Source organism: Myripristis murdjan, chromosome 9 (assembly GCF_902150065.1).
Source record: "Myripristis murdjan chromosome 9, fMyrMur1.1, whole genome shotgun sequence".
Taxonomy (NCBI): domain Eukaryota; kingdom Metazoa; phylum Chordata; class Actinopteri; order Holocentriformes; family Holocentridae; genus Myripristis; species Myripristis murdjan.
The window spans coordinates 35,729,103-35,744,822 of NC_043988.1; the positions used below are offsets into that span (position 1 = coordinate 35,729,103).

Below are 15,720 nucleotides of genomic sequence, written 5' to 3' on the forward strand. Positions count from 1 at the left end.
TCCTTGCTGTATGACTGACGTCTTAGTACCTAAAACACCAGTATGTACCTTGAGATCCTTGGGCAGAGGTCTTTTGTCTGTTCCTGAAAACTAAAGGGGACAGAGTGTTTGCAGTTTAGGCCCCGAGGCTCTGGAACAATCTGCCCAAGGAAATCAGGTCGGCTGAGTCAGACATTTCTTTTAAATCTCTTCTTAAAACAGACTTTTATCAGTAAGCCTTTCGTGATTTTACTTGAGTTTTCATTTTAATTTTGAATGTTTTATTTATTTTATTTCATTTTATTTTATTTCTGCCTTTGTTAAGCACTTTGTAGTGCTTAACAGAAGATGAAGAGAACCGGAGTAAACAGAAATTTCATGTTTTAAAAGATTATTGATTTGATGGACAAAAGTTATCCACTGCCAACTGGCCGAGTGTGAAAAAGTTATTGCCCCCACAATTACTCAGCCAATTAACCAAAAGCAGACAATCTTTCTAGCAGTGGCCGGCCCACCAAAATTCTTGCAGTGACCTCTCATCCAGGAAGTCACAAAAACACCCAGGATAGCATCCAAATAACTGCAGGCCTCTCTAGCATCAGCTGAGATCAGTGTTCATGATTCAACAATAAGAAAGAGACTGGGAGAGACAACAAACTGAGAGAAACATTGGTGCTTGTGTCATATTTGCAATAAAAGCACACTGATAACCCCCAAGCCTTTTGGGATAGTGTCCTGTGCACGGACAAGTCAAAAGTGTAACTTTGTCCCGCTTTGGTCGATTGACAGCAAACACAGCATTTCATGACATCATCATCAAAGTAACAGTCAAACATGGTGGTGTTAGTGATGGTGTGTGGATGCTTTGTTGCCTCAGGGCCTGAAAGACTTGTCATGATTGAAGGAACCATGAATTCTATTCTCTACAAGAAAATTCTGAAGGAGAACATTCAGTCGTCAGATTGTGATGTGAAACTGAAGCACAACTGGGTGATGCAGCAGGACAGTGATCCAAAGTATAAGAGTAAGCCTCAGAATGGCTCAAAAGAAACAAAATTAAGGTTTTGTAGTGGCCTAGTCCAAGTCCTGACTTGAACCCCACTGTAGCTGGGTTTCCATCCACCTATTTTTATTCGCATTTTCAGAAATTGTGGGAAAAAAAAAAAAAAAAAAAAAAAAAAAACTTGGATGGAAACGCCAGAAATTCGAAAAACGGCCGAAAATTTGCAAAAAACTTTTTACGCTTGGAGGGGGCGGATTTCTCAGCGTATCGATAAAAGAAAATGCGACCTTTTGCTGTGGAAACAGGTTTTGCGCATAAATGATGACTGGACTGGATACCACGTCACACCACTACGCGACAGTCTTATTGTTAGTTATTGTTATTAGTATTATTATTATTATTATTAGTAGTAGTAGTAGTAGTAGTAGTAGTAGTAGTATCTTATTCCTTATTTAGGATGGTTCGGTACGAAGTTAGCGCTGCCAAAATAGTAAGCAGACTTCTCCCAAGAGCCACAAGTTCAACAGGAATCTGTCCATGATCAGCTGTTGAGTGTCAGCTGAGTGTATGTTGTTGTTCAGTGGACACAGACGCTATCTTATGATGTCATCTCACGGCGCACTCTTCTCCCAATAATCGCAAAACAAAACTAATGGAATCAGGCATAAATTTGCATTTTCTTTTGCGCATTTTGACAAAATTCACTCAAAAATTTCGATATATTTGGATGGAAACCAACCTTGTGATGCTGTGGCGGGACCTTAAACAAGCTGTTCATGCTCGAAAACCCTCAATGTCACTGAATTACAGTAATTCTACAAAGAGGACTGGGCCAGAATTCCCCCACAGCAATGTGAAAGACTGACCTCCAGTTACAGGAAGCATTTGGAAGCAAAACGTTATTAAGTACAGGGGAGGAATTACTTTTTCACATATAACTGTTGGATAACTTTTTCCCTTCAATAAATAAAATGATTGTTATAAATGATATTCTCTTTAGTTGGGTACTCCTTGTCAGATATTACATTTGCTTTCACTGTCACAAATATGCAAATTACAGGAACTCAGAAAGGGGGCCAACACTTTTTCATGGTACTGTAAATGTGTGTGAGTGTGCTGCTGCCCTTATCTGTGTAGTGAGCTTGTGGACAGTTCTGCAGTAACTTTTTAGGAGAATGTCAGTGTTGAGAAGGACATTTGAGACACCACTCACGGTCATCATATGCCAGGCCCGGAAATCTATGCAGATTTAAGGTGGTTTCCAGTCCCAACGAGTAAATCAGTGAAAATAAGGATTACAGAAATGTTTCGCTGTGACTAAAATAAGAATAAGAATCCTTTATTGTCACTGTTAACATTGTCACCAACATTACTGTGAAAATCAGTTTAGCAGCTCTACAGACAGCGATAAAGGACACTCGAAAACAGACAATATGAAACATTCACATACCTTAAATGGGTTAAATACAATACATAATAACTTAAGTCAGTGCAGCTGACATATGAAAGTATAGGTAATATAGGTAAAACAGATTCTAAATATTTGAGTAATAATTCTAAATATTTGAGTAATAATTTAATGTTTAGTCTAAATAAAAACTGGGCTCTGCACTTCTATAGAAATATTTTAGTCTTCCGACCAGTCAAAGCAATTGCAGCAAAGCTGCCAATCAGGACTAATCAGGGTTTCAGTGTCTTGCTCAGGGACAGAAAACAGGAAGACCAGGGGCCTATTCCATCAAGCTGGCTAACGGGATAGCCTGGCTTATTTCAATGAGCCTCGCTAATTTAAGTGAGAGTTCCGTTCCATCAAAGTGGCTTATGTAAGTTGCAGCTCAGTAGCCATGGCAACTGAGTCAGCAGAACTAGCCTGCTCCGTGGCGGCTTACAGCCAGACTTAGCTCAGCTGCATGTCAAAGAATGTCCGACGGACACAAACAGACCCCCAAATGACGGCTCCGTCACGTCTGTATTGTTGCCCCGGCATCACATATTCAATTTAATTAAATTCAAATTTAATTATGTAGCACCATGTCCGTGTTCGGAAATATAAATTCAGACTTAGCCTATTTCCCACAATGTGACCAAGCATGAATGTACGTGTTTACTTAATAAAAATAAACGTAATGAAAATCATGTGTTATCACTGTCAGTCTCCGAAATCAACCAAATAAACAATCAATTACTCAATCAAATTTTATTCATATAGCACAAGTCATACATCAAATGCAACAACAAGCGTTGAACATAAAAGGGTTGAAAAGAACATGAGGTTAAATAAAAAAAGACGTCTTATTTTATTTCCCACCCGCAATTTGCAATGATCCGCCTCTATTCTGCCCGAAGCCAAGAGGTGAGTTGACACAGGTGAGGGACGTTTACAAGACACATATTTCAGTTAATCCCAATTGGATTCATGGTCATCCCACTTTTTGAATGATCCCTTTATATTTGGATTTTTACATGTAGCCTACCTATAATTTCATATATAGGCTAATATAAATTCCTAAGTTTTGAAATCATTTAGCCTATTAACCATTAAAAAAAAACAAAAAACAAAAAAAAAACTCAATAATCATCATTTTGTTCAAGATGTGAAGACAAAGAATGAAAGCATTAAATACAGTCCAAACCATGGCTTTCTGTTGTGTTTAAATTTATAGGCTACTTAGCCTACTTCCTTCCCCAGTTTTTTTTTATTTCCATATCCCGACGGTGTCGCGCCGGTCAACAGTCCCGCTTCCGGCGCCCCTCTGGCCATTAGCAGCGCCCCTCCAGCAGATGGTGCCCTAGGCAGTTGCCTATAACACCTATGCCAAAAGCCGGCCCTGTTTGTGATGATTTCCCTATATTCTTCATATAGTTCCATCAGCAGTGTCTGCTCCGCCGCTGAAAATGTCGAGGCTCTCCTTTTCCCCTCCTTTTGAGACAGCTGTATGTTCGTTTCGACAATCGACTGTTCTGGGCTGCTTATGTACCCCGTGAACGCGCGCACTTGAGGCTTGTTCAAACGTGGCTAGAATTAGCGCTGACTTGACGCGGCTGAATAGTGGAACGGGTTGAGGCTTTAGTGAAAGTTGACGCTAATTCAAGCCAGGCTATATCACGTAAGCACAGCTTTCTTTAGCTGCTTTCATGGAATAGCCCCCTGGAAATTAATGATAAAAACAACAACAACAATGATAATAATAATAACAACAAGTCCTATTTTTTTCTGTTATTTTCATTTCAGTGTCTGAGCTGAGGGTTGTGCTGCTGGGGAACAGCTGGACTCTCAGGAGTGAAGTGGGGAACTTCATACTGGGAGAGACTGTGTTTAATCTTCAGAAAGAAGACGACCACTGTCTGAGAGTGAGTCGACAGCTGAAGGAGAAGAAAATAACGCTCATCAACACTCCAGATCTGCTGCTTCCCAACATCTCTCAAGACAAACTGACACAGGATGTAGAAAGCTGTGTGAGCCTCTCTGCCCCTGGACCTCATGTGTTCCTGCTGGTACTACAGCCTGAAGACTTCACTGAGGATCAGAAACAGAGGTTACACAGAGTCCTTGAAACCTTCAGTGAGCGCTCTTTTGATCATTCACTGGTACTGATATCAACACCCAGAGAGGAGAGATCAGCTGGAAACTACATGCAACATCCAGCCTTAAAGGACCTGATCAGAAAATGTAGATACAGACACTTGAGACTGGAGAACCTTGAACTCTCAGAGCTGTTAACTCGCCTGGGTCAAGTAGTGAAGGAGAACAATGGAGAGCCTGTGAGCTGTGATGTGTTTGAGGAAGAAGCTGGTGATCAACAAACACCAACACCTGCTGGTAAGTGCAGGAGAACATTATGAACCATATACTAATAATGATTTATAACACAGTTAAAGCATTATGTAAAAAGTTAAATTCATTGATGATGTCATCTCTTTACAACAAGAAGCAACAAGCTCTGTCTTGAACTGTATGTAAATTCATCACAAATGTAGTTTTGTTTTTCTCTTGTGTATGTAGCCCTCCCGCTCAACTCTAATTTGTTAAAGAGTTATCCTGTACTGCCCCAGTACACCTAATAACCCCTGCATGGGAGACGAGTTGAAGGGAGTCTACAAAAAAATATAAACCTTAGTATATTTACCTTAACTAGAGCATATGACTCTGCCTAGGGTGCAGAGAGGCCTGGTTAGCTGATATCATAGCTATGTTGTTTATAACCTTATACACTCCCATGCATTCACTTTCCACATCATAGCCCAACATTAACCACAGTATTCAGACACATTTCAGCTCAAGATATACTTTGCAAAACATGAAATATTTATTGACACACACACACACACAAAAAAATGTGAGCATTCACCATTTAAAAGAAATAAAATAATACCCGGGGTTTTCAAAACCTAGTTATGGTACCATGTCGTTGGCGCGCATGTTGGAGCTCATGAGAATCCACAAGAAACGTGTATTATCAGTACTCACTGATCCTTGGAAATTCAGAAATGGTTTGCAGCAGCCAAACCTTCCATTCAGTGGCAAAAGATGAGATGAGATGGAGAACCGGATCCTGGAGACATGTCCGTGTGCACAGCAGGTTTCCTGGCGCTAGCGTGAAGTCCTGAGCACCCTCTACAGCTGCAGCAACAGCTACAGCAGCAGCATGCGGCAGCAGACTAGCATGTAGGCCTCGAGGCAGCGGCATCGAAGTAGGCAGAAAGCATGTAGGCATGTAGGCACACTAAGCAGAAATTCACAAAACTAATAAATCCACTGTTCATTTCCATAAATGTTCGTATTGTCACCAGTTCATAATGTCCATACTCACTCAGGAATTCCGGCGCAAAATATTGTCTCCCACACACGCACGGTGTCCTTTTTTATCCCGGCTAGCGCGGACGAGGCTAACTAGCACTACTGCGCAACAGAAAATGGCGTCGACGACAGCTCCAACACGGCTCACTCTTACATGTGGTACACAACAACAAACAAATAAAACCCTCCGGCTTTCAGTTTCAGTAAACATATCAACTTTTAACAGTTTTAACAGATTACAAGAGTTAGATACTCTTCCGACATCAGTCTGAGCTTCGTCTCCAACTCTTTAGTCCCACCCCCTTCTCAGAATCCGGTAGGTAGTTGACGCTCACCTCTGACTGACACTAATTGGCTAATGAAAGATTGACATCTCATTACCCAAATAAACAGAGGAAACAACATGAGACATTCAAGAACCATTAAGAGCATAGGACATTTCAGTATCTCCCCAAATAGAGTAACAAATATAAATTTCTCTACATTAAAGATATCTTATTTCACAACAACAGTACTTTAACCAACAATAATTCAAAATGTACTGCATATTTGTTAAGTGACCACATATTTAGATCAACACAATATTAACATTTTAAGCAGGGCACTACATGTAGGATGGTGATGTACTGACTGATGGTATCATCTTTTTACAGGGATGAAATCCACCACAACACACAGTCTGTCATCAGAGGGAAGCTCTGTCGACCAGCGTGAGTAAATTCATTTCAGGGTTTTAACATCCAGCCTCTAATCTGTGATGTGATCTTAAAAATTATATTACAATATTAATTACCGTATTTCACCAATTAATCCCCTGGCTGCAAATAGCCGCCTGGTTCTTATAAACGCCTGGGGTCTGCACCCATTTGGCATATTAAACGCCCACCCGAATAACCGCCGGGGCGATTATTTGCATTATATTGAGGTAACCCAAAATAAGGCTATTCACCTTATTTTTGCAGAAGTAAACAGTTAGCCGCACAATAACTGTGCGGCGCTTCCGTTTTCTGTCAAAATAAGAGTGCTAGATAATGTTACAACAAAAGGGTGTATCGTAATCTTAAATGGACCGACTATAAATATGTTAGACAGTAACTGTCATCACAGTAATGGCCTGGTGCAGGTCTGTGCAAAAATAAATAAAGGCCTGCAGCGAAGAGCCGCCTGGTTCTTTTAAACGCCCGGGGTCCAAGTCGATTTGGCATATTAAACGCCCGGGCGATTAATTGGTGAAATACGGTATACGTCACTCCCACAGAGCACGTATGGCTTATGTTGGTCCAACACAGGCTGTTGATCAAAGATTACAGTTAATTTGAGGTGATATGTTCAGTGATTGATAAAAGCATGACCCTTGTTACATTTGTACAGTTTGGGGCCCTGAACATTTTCAGAAACAGAGTCGTCACAAAAATGCCAGGTTGCCATTTCACTTTCCACTACAACTGAATGATGTAGTTTGCATCGTATCTACTGAACTAAACATGATAACACAGAGCAGATGACGCCCACCCCCATGTTTGATGGTCCAGGATGACAGTGATACCATGTCCAACATCATGAACTGTTCAGGTGAAGAGCTCATGGTGAATTCAGTGAGGCCAGAAGGAAATCACAGCATCTGAGAACCTCAGCTAGATTTTATGTCTGTGTTGCATGCAAGTTGTGTTCAGTTTTTAAAACTCCATCTTTTTGTTCATTAACCCTGACAATACAGTGACTGTAATGAGTAGAACAATATTCACTATGACCTCAACAATTTATCATAAAAAGAATGTGTCAAACACAAAGATTTACTTTCAATTTTTTATTGTTTTGTTGTTTTGTTGGTGTTGAACCCATTCTTCAGTGTCTCCTCCACACTGACACTGAGCTGGGCAATGTAAGAAGGCCTTTTAGCTGGTCTAATGTTGGGTAATCTGGGTTTAAATTTATTCATGTCAGAGTGAAACTAATTACAGCTTGATCAATACCACTAGTCACAATTCATTGTTGAATTTGTTATCTTATAAAGATTATCAAAATGTTCTTTTAAGTACTGTTACATTAACTTGGGATTCTTTTTCAACACCTACACACTCACTGGGATGTTGGGATGATGGATGTTTTTAATTTTCTTGTGTTTTTATTGCAGCATCTGGACTCAGGATTGTGCTGTTGGGGAAAAGTGAGGAGAAAAAGACAACACTAGTCAACTTTATATCAGGAAACAAAACTTTTCATTTACCAAAACCTTCCCAAATAAAGCACTGTGTGTCTGCCTGTGGAGAGTGGAAAGGAAACCCTGTAACAGTGGTGAAAAGTCCAGACATCTTCAGTCTGCCTGTGGAAACAGTGAGAAAAGAGATGAAGAACTGCATGGCTCTTTGCTCTCCTGGACCAAATGTTCTGTTGCTGTTAGTGAAGCCTTCTGACTTCACAGAGGAGAACAGACTCACTCTGATGAACGTCCTGAGTTTGTTTGGTCAAGAGGCCTTTAAACACTCCATTGTCATCACCACACATAAGGGAGGTGGAACAAGTTCATCTGTAAAACAGCTCCTTGAAGAATGTGGAGGAAGGCACTACAGCATGTCATCAGATGACCGTACACTGTTAATGGAGATGATGGAGAACATTGTGAGAGAAAACAATGAGAGCTGCCTCACCTCCACTGAAGAGACAGCTACTGTGAGACCAGAGTGTGTGAACCTGGTGCTCTGTGGGAGGAGAGGAGCAGGGAAGACTTCAGCAGCCGAGGCCATTTTGGGCCAGAAGATGTTTGATCCAGGCTTTGAGTCTGCAGTGTGTGTGAAGAATCAGGGAGAGGTGTGTGGACGTCGGCTTTCCCTGGTGGAGCTTCCTGCCTTGTCTGGAGAACCTCAGGAGGCAGTGATGAAGGAATCATTCAGGTGTGTCTCCCTCTGTGATCCTGAGGGCGTCCATGCCTTCGTCCTGGTCATACCTGTGGGTCCCCTCACTGATGAAGACAAAGGAGAGTTAGAGACCATCCAGAGCACATTCAGCTCTCAGGTCAATGACTTTACCATGATTCTGTTCACTGTGGAGTCAGATCCTAACCATCCAGCTGTTGTTAACTTTCTAAGTAAGGACCAGGACATCCAGCAGCTCTGTCAGCGTTATGGAGGACGAAACGTTGTCCTCAACATCAAGGACAGACAGCAAGCACCTGAGGTGTTGGATGCTGTGGACAAAATAAGACTTTCCAAGGATAAACCGTGTGGTTACACAACAGAGATGTTGTACCTTACCCAAGTAGATAAGAACATACAACAAGAGAAATGCTGCAACTCGCAACGGACTGAACTGGAGAGGCAGGAGAAAACTATTACAAGACTTACAGTTGAACTGCAGGATCTAAAAAAGGAAAGAGAGGTATCAGATTTTGAAAGTCAGAGCACAGAGGTGCTCAGGATGGTGCTGATCGGGAAGACTGGCAGTGGGAAGAGTGCCACTGGAAACACCATCTTGGGCAAAGAGCATTTTAAATCCAAAGCCAGTCAGAAATCTGTGACCAAATTTTGTGAGAAAAGAATTGGAGAGATTGATAGCAGGCCTGTTGTTGTGGTCGACACGCCCGGCTTGTTCGACACAACTCTCTCCAATGATGAAGTTGCACAGGAGCTTGTGAAGTGCATCAGCATGTTGGCTCCTGGACCACATGTGTTCTTACTGGTGCTGCAGATTGGTCGCTTTACACAGGAGGAAAAAGACACAGTGAACCTGATCAAGAGAGGATTTGGTGAGAAGTCAGGAGATTTCATCATTGTTTTGTTCACTAGAGGAGATGATCTGGGAGCTCAGTCTTTTGAGAGTTACATGGAAGAAGACTGTGATGACTTTGTCAAAAAGCTGATAGCTGACTGTGGAGGGAGATACCATGTCTTCAACAACAAGGATCAGACAAACCGCACACAAGTCAGAGAGCTGCTGACAAAGATCAACAACATGGTGAAGACAAATGGAGGAGGCTGCTACACCACTGAGATGTTCCAAGAGGCAGAGGCAGCCATACAGAAAGAAGTGGATAAGATTTTGAAGGAGAAGGAAGAAGAGATGAAGAGAGAGAAAGAGGAGCTGGAAAGAAAACATGAAGAAGAAATGGAAAAGATGAGAAGAAGAATGGAAGACCAAAGATCTGAAATGGAACAGGAGAGAAAACAGAGAGCTAAACTTCTCAAAGAAAAGGAGGAAGACATTAACAAAGAGCGTGAGGAGAGAAGGAAAGACCGGGAAAGGAAAGAGGAAGAAGACAATAAAAGGAAAGAACAGGAGGAAGTTCAACGACAGAAATGGAAACAAGAACTTGAATCCTTGGAGAACAAAATAAAATCAGAATCAGAACAAAAAGAAAATATTGACCAGCAGCTGGAGCAGAGTAGAGAAGAGATGAGAAAACAGCGAGAGGCTTGGGAGAAGGAAAGAAAAGAATGGTGGGAAAAAAGACATTGTGAAGATCAACAGAGACGAGAGGAGGAGCGAACGAGACTTCAAAAGCTCCAGGAAGAATACGATCAGGAAAGGAAGAAAGATGAAAACAAAAGAAAAGAAGAAGATCGAATCAAAAGAGAACAGGAGGAAAAAGAGCAAAGAGAATTAGAGGAAAAATATAAGAAAAAACTGGAGAAGATGAAGAAGAAATATGAAGAGGAGGCCAGAAAGAAGGCAGAAGAATTCAATGACTTCAGAGAGAAAAAGATCAAGGAGTTTGTAGCTCTGATGGAAAAACATGAGGAGGAGATGAAGGCTCTGAAGCAAGAACACGAGAAACAAATTCAAGAGAAGAAGGAAGGATATGACCGCTTAAAGGAGCTGTCAGACCACAAAGAAACAAATCTCAAGGGTGAATTAGAAAAACTGGAGAAAAAACATGAAACTTTGAAGGCGAGTGAGCAAAGTTTGAAGGCAAGTGAGCAAAGTTTGACAAAAGAAATGGAAGCCCTCAAGAAAAAACACGAAACCTTGAAGGCAAGTGAGCAAAGTTTGACAGAAGAAATGGAAGACCTGAAGAAAAAACACGAAACCTTGAAGGCAAGTGAGCAAAGTTTGAAGGCAAGTGAGCAAAGTTTGAAGGCAAGTGAGCAAAGTTTGAAGGCAAGTGAGCAAAGTTTGAAGGCAAGTGAGCAAAGTTTGAAGGCAAGTGAGCAAAGTTTGACAAAAGAAATGGAAAACCTGAAGAAAAAACACGATGAGGAAATCAAAGAATGGGAACAGAAATACAAAGACAAATGTATCATCCAATGATAATTCTGCCCAGCTTGTTCATTATAATGATGACCCCACCTTCACCACACACACACACACACACACACACACACACACACACACTTTTATTTTATTTTATTGATTTATTATATGTTTGCTTCATTTGTTGTGGACCTGATTTCTGCTTTTTACTTTATTTGCTTGTTTACATTTGTTGATTATTTGATGTTTGTGCTTCTTATGTTTTATTGAGGTGAGATCCACTCTACAGACCTCTTGGAGTTTTAAAATCTCACCTGAACAACTCACTTTTTTCATTTTTTTTTTTTTTTAAATTGTTCTATTGTGTAAATAAATCAAAAAGAAAAACTTCACTGTTAGAGGTCAGGCTGGAGTTTGGGATGTGATCCACCTCACTTTCATTAACTGTTAAAACACAAACTAATTCTCTGAGCTCCAGCACTCTTTTCTTTTCTGGTAAAAATAAGATAAATAAAGAGTCAAATAAGCTCCACTGCTGTGTGTGCAGAGGCTGGACGTTTCATTTCTAAATGCTGTTTTATTTTTGATGATCTCCTGGTTTTTGCCCACAACACACTAAGGTCTTGTGGTTTGTCTTCGTTGGCAGTAAAAGCCAGTTTTTCATTGTCAGTGTCAAACTTGCATTTGTTCTTGTTTTGGAGCTTCTTGTCCATCGATGAAACTGGTCTCACTCCCACCCTGCAGAGGGAAACAGTAGTTCAGAAAAAAAAACTCATTCACATCAAATATGATGTTTTTTGACAGAGTGGACTGACAGCCTGCAACCAACCTCTGTTTTAAGATCTTTCTGTCCCTGAAACCTGAAACCTTGACCCTTGCTCCCTCTCAGATAAATACAATCAATCAGTCAATAAGGTATTGCATAGTGATTTTAGAATATGATGTTTGTTCTATATCTAAATATAGAATTGTTGCATTTAAAGTGACCCTTGAATTGTTTTTCTGTTAAACTTCACACAACAATAATACTGTGTCAGTGATGGTGCTGTGTGGAGACACATTTGATTGCAGTGCCTTTAAAAGAAAAAATAAAGAGACATTATTCCCTGGTATTGCAGAGTGGAGTAATCTGCTGAGTTAAAATGAGTTTTAAAAAAGTTATACTTCTGGTTGATATCAGTAGTTTTGTTTAGGTTACATTACGATTGTATTTCACTAATAGTTGATATATGAACAGCTAAACAAGACACGATGCAGTCAGACAGCTGTAATGTAAATGTATCAGAAACTAAAGGAGAAAAACATTCAGACCCTCCTGAACTTTCCTCCATTTGGCTGCTGGAGCCACAGACAACATGAGCTACAAGATGGAGGAAATAAACTGTGTTGTGGTTTAGACAGACTGTCTGAAACTAGACTGACTCATGAGTCTGTGGAAGTGAAAATGATCTTTGTTTCATTTTGCATGTGAGGAGGAACATGAGTCTGACTACTTATAAAAATACGTTGATTTTATATTGATTCATAATTCAGCTGAACAATGAGTTTTACAAATGAAATGTCTTGTATAGATCATAAAGTTTCATCTGTATCAGACACGAACCAGAGGGGTGTACTACGAAGCAGGTTTAGTGGCTTAGCGAGGTATGTTGAGTCTAAAGCCAGGCTTTCCTGTATCACGAAGGTGGCTCTCTTTTAACCCGGCTAGATCACCATGGTAACTTATGTTAGATCACCATGGTAACTTATGCTTAACTCATAACCTGGTCCCGACCAGGTTATGAGCTAAGTTTAACCCCGTCCGGCTATAAAATTACGGAGACAAAGAGGATTTAGGGATCGCGCGGATCCGCTGGCATTTCCTGACGATATTCTCCATGAGTGGTATAGATTTTCATCTGAGGGAATACGCTAAATTTGCATTTGCACAATGCAGGTATACTGTTAGTGGTGCACAGACTTCACGTTTGTTATAAATATTCCGTTGTATCATAGACTTTGTTATAGTAGCCTACTTTTTTTTTTTTAAAGGAAACCCCTTATATAATAACGGTGACTGTCACGGCATCCGAAGGTGATGATTAGACGGGAGCAGCCCGTGGTGATTCAAACGCACTCCAAACACCACTTATTCCCATTTAGAAAAAAAAAAAGATTTAACAAAAAAGGAGCAAACAAACATCAACAGAAATGGCTCCATAATTCTAGTTAAACTTCAAATGTAATGAACAATTATCTGAAACTACTGACAAGGAGCTCTAAGCAGAGTCAATAGACAAGTTTACGCGCCAAATCCTGGGGGGCGCCATTACCCTACAAAAATGCACTTCATTTCCGCCGGAAGTGGTTTGCGCAGCGTATGCCGGTGTAAACAAACTTCCATGCTAATGCAGCTTCGTCTGGACATGTAGCTCGCTGCTCGTGAGGTTTCAATTTTAATAATTATGTCCTTACAATGGGAACACGATTCAACCACCTTGACTGTTTGTGTGAAAATAAAAGTTTATGTAAATGTAAAAATGGAATTTCATTTCATTATTGCACTGAGCTACGATCATGAATGCTAGGCCTTATGTTCCTTAGTAGTTGGGGGCCTTATGGCAAAATAAGGGTCATTTCGCGCAAATTCATCTACAAGTGCCAAATTTGGCACAGATGTAGCTGAAGGCATACTGAAATGATTCAGCCAGGGCGCCCGAGCCAGAGACCCCTGAGGCCAAGATGGCGGCCAAATCCAATATGGCCGCCCCCTGAAAAGAGATTCGGCTATAACTTTTGAACCAGATGAGATACAAATACAATCTTGATGTCTATTTTACCTTTTTTGAGCATGGGAAACCCATAAAAACACTTACATTTGCCAGTGCGCCCGAGCCAGAGACCCCTGAAGCCAAGGTGGCGGCCAAATCCAATATGGCCGCCGCCTGAAAAAGGGATTCGGCTATAACTTTTGAACCAGATAAGATACAAATACAATCTTGATGTCTATTTTACCTTTTTTGAGAATGGGAAACCCATAAAAACACTTACATTTGCCAGGGCGCCCGAGCCAGAGACCCCTGAGGCCAAGGTGGCGGCCAAATCCAATATGGCCGCCGCCTGAAAAGGGATTTGGCTATAACTTTTGAACCAGATGAGATACAATCTTGATGTCTATTTTACCTTTTTTGAGCATAGGAAACCCATAAAAACACTTACATTTGCCAGGGCGCCCGAGCCAGAGACCCCTGAGGCCAAGGTGGCGGCCAAATCCAATATGGCTGCCGCCTGAAAAGGGATTTGGCTATAACTTTTGAACCAGATAACATACAAATACAATCTTGATGTCTATTTTACCTTTTTTGAGCATAGGAAACCCATAAAAACACTTACATTTGCCAGGGTGCCCGAGCCAGAGACCCCTGAAGCCAAGGTGGCGGCCAAATCCAATATGGCCGCCGCCTGAAAAAGGGATTCGGCTATAACTTTTGAACCAGATGAGATACAAATACAATCTTGATGTCTGTTTTACCTTTTTTGAGCATTGGAAACCCATTAAAACACCTGCATATTTGATTGGGTATATCAGGACCCCCAAATACCCTAAATACAATATGGCCACTGTCCAAAAAAAAAGGTTTGGCAACAACTTTTTAACCAAATTAGCTGCAATTGAAAACTTAATGTCTATTTAAAATTGTTAACCATGACAAACACACAGGGATGCTTAAATTTATTATTGACCATGTTTAGACCCCAAATGTAGGCTACACATTTACAAGAAAGCAATTACTTGCCAATTGATACTTTCACAATATTCCCACAAAATTTCTAATCGAGAAAGTAGGGAATATTAGAGAATAGGGAATAGAAGGTATATGTCAGAATTCCAGTCTAGATTTGGGAAATGTTAAGCAAATTTAGCATAATTGAGAATTCTGGTTGACTGTACATGTATGGAGAGCTCCATGGACACATACAGTAGTGCTACTCCATGCTAGTGAGCAAGATAGACAACAACAGTGAACGATGAAGATGGACACCAGATCTCACAGAATCCCTGGTTACCCTCACTTCAGACCCGGAACAGATCAACAATGATGTCCATGTACAAAGACTGGAGCGTATGGTTGTCATCATGTACAGCAAGAGCTGTGGTTCTAGCCGCATTGATGAAGCGAGACATTACCTTTTCACAACTGGTACCAAGTCCCTTGAAAACCTGCCTCCCACCCAAGCTGTACTGATACAGCACACCAAAAGGGCACTAATGTAAGCCAGCTTCTTCTGGAACCAAGCAACAGCTGTGCAGCAAGCTATCCCAAAGTTCAGTACATGGGGATGGCATAGGGACTCGACGAGCAAGACTTGGGAACCGTACTGGACCAATCTTGCAGACGCCAGTAAAGCTTGCACCATTCTCCTCCACTGTAGCTGCAAGAAGGCTTGTAGAGGGTGCTGCAAATGCTCAAAAGCTGGAGTTCATTGCACTTCTGTATGTGCATGTGAGGGTGCCTGTACTAACAATGGTGGTGGAGACAATGAGTGATCTGTGCATGATTAGGATAATTCATGTAAGAGACACCATGAAAATGAGAGAGAGATAATAAGAAAAAGAATTCATGTTGTTGCTGTTTGTTGTTCTGCTAAGCAACCCTTCGTTTAACTGTTTTGGACAATTTGACAATTTTCTAATTATTTTAATAATTTTACCTTATACACGTGGACAAAATTGTTGGTACCCTTTCGTTAAAGAAAGAAAAAGCCACAATGG

At 40.9% G+C, this 15,720-nt stretch overlaps 1 protein-coding gene and 1 long non-coding RNA gene across 3 annotated transcripts; both read left to right on the top strand.

Annotated features, from left to right (window-relative positions):
* The first annotated feature begins 4,775 nt into the window (after positions 1 to 4,775).
* LOC115364902 (uncharacterized) lies at positions 4,776 to 7,954 on the top strand. 2 transcript variants are annotated; one of them, XR_003928735.1, is made up of 3 exons: positions 4,776 to 4,802; positions 6,434 to 6,490; positions 7,915 to 7,954. It is a non-coding gene; the product is annotated as an uncharacterized LOC115364902 (long non-coding RNA). The 2 variants fall into 2 exon arrangements; XR_003928734.1 differs by lacking the exon at positions 4,776 to 4,802 and adding an exon at positions 4,915 to 4,935.
* Positions 7,955 to 8,042: 88 nt separating this feature from the next.
* Positions 8,043 to 11,273, top strand: LOC115365014 (GTPase IMAP family member 8-like; the record flags this gene model as incomplete). The annotated part of the gene is made up of 2 exons (XM_030059725.1): positions 8,043 to 10,689; positions 11,239 to 11,273. Coding segments are annotated over 2 exons (2,682 nt in total), but the record flags the coding sequence as incomplete, so codon positions are not given.
* Positions 11,274 to 15,720: the final 4,447 nt, after the last annotated feature.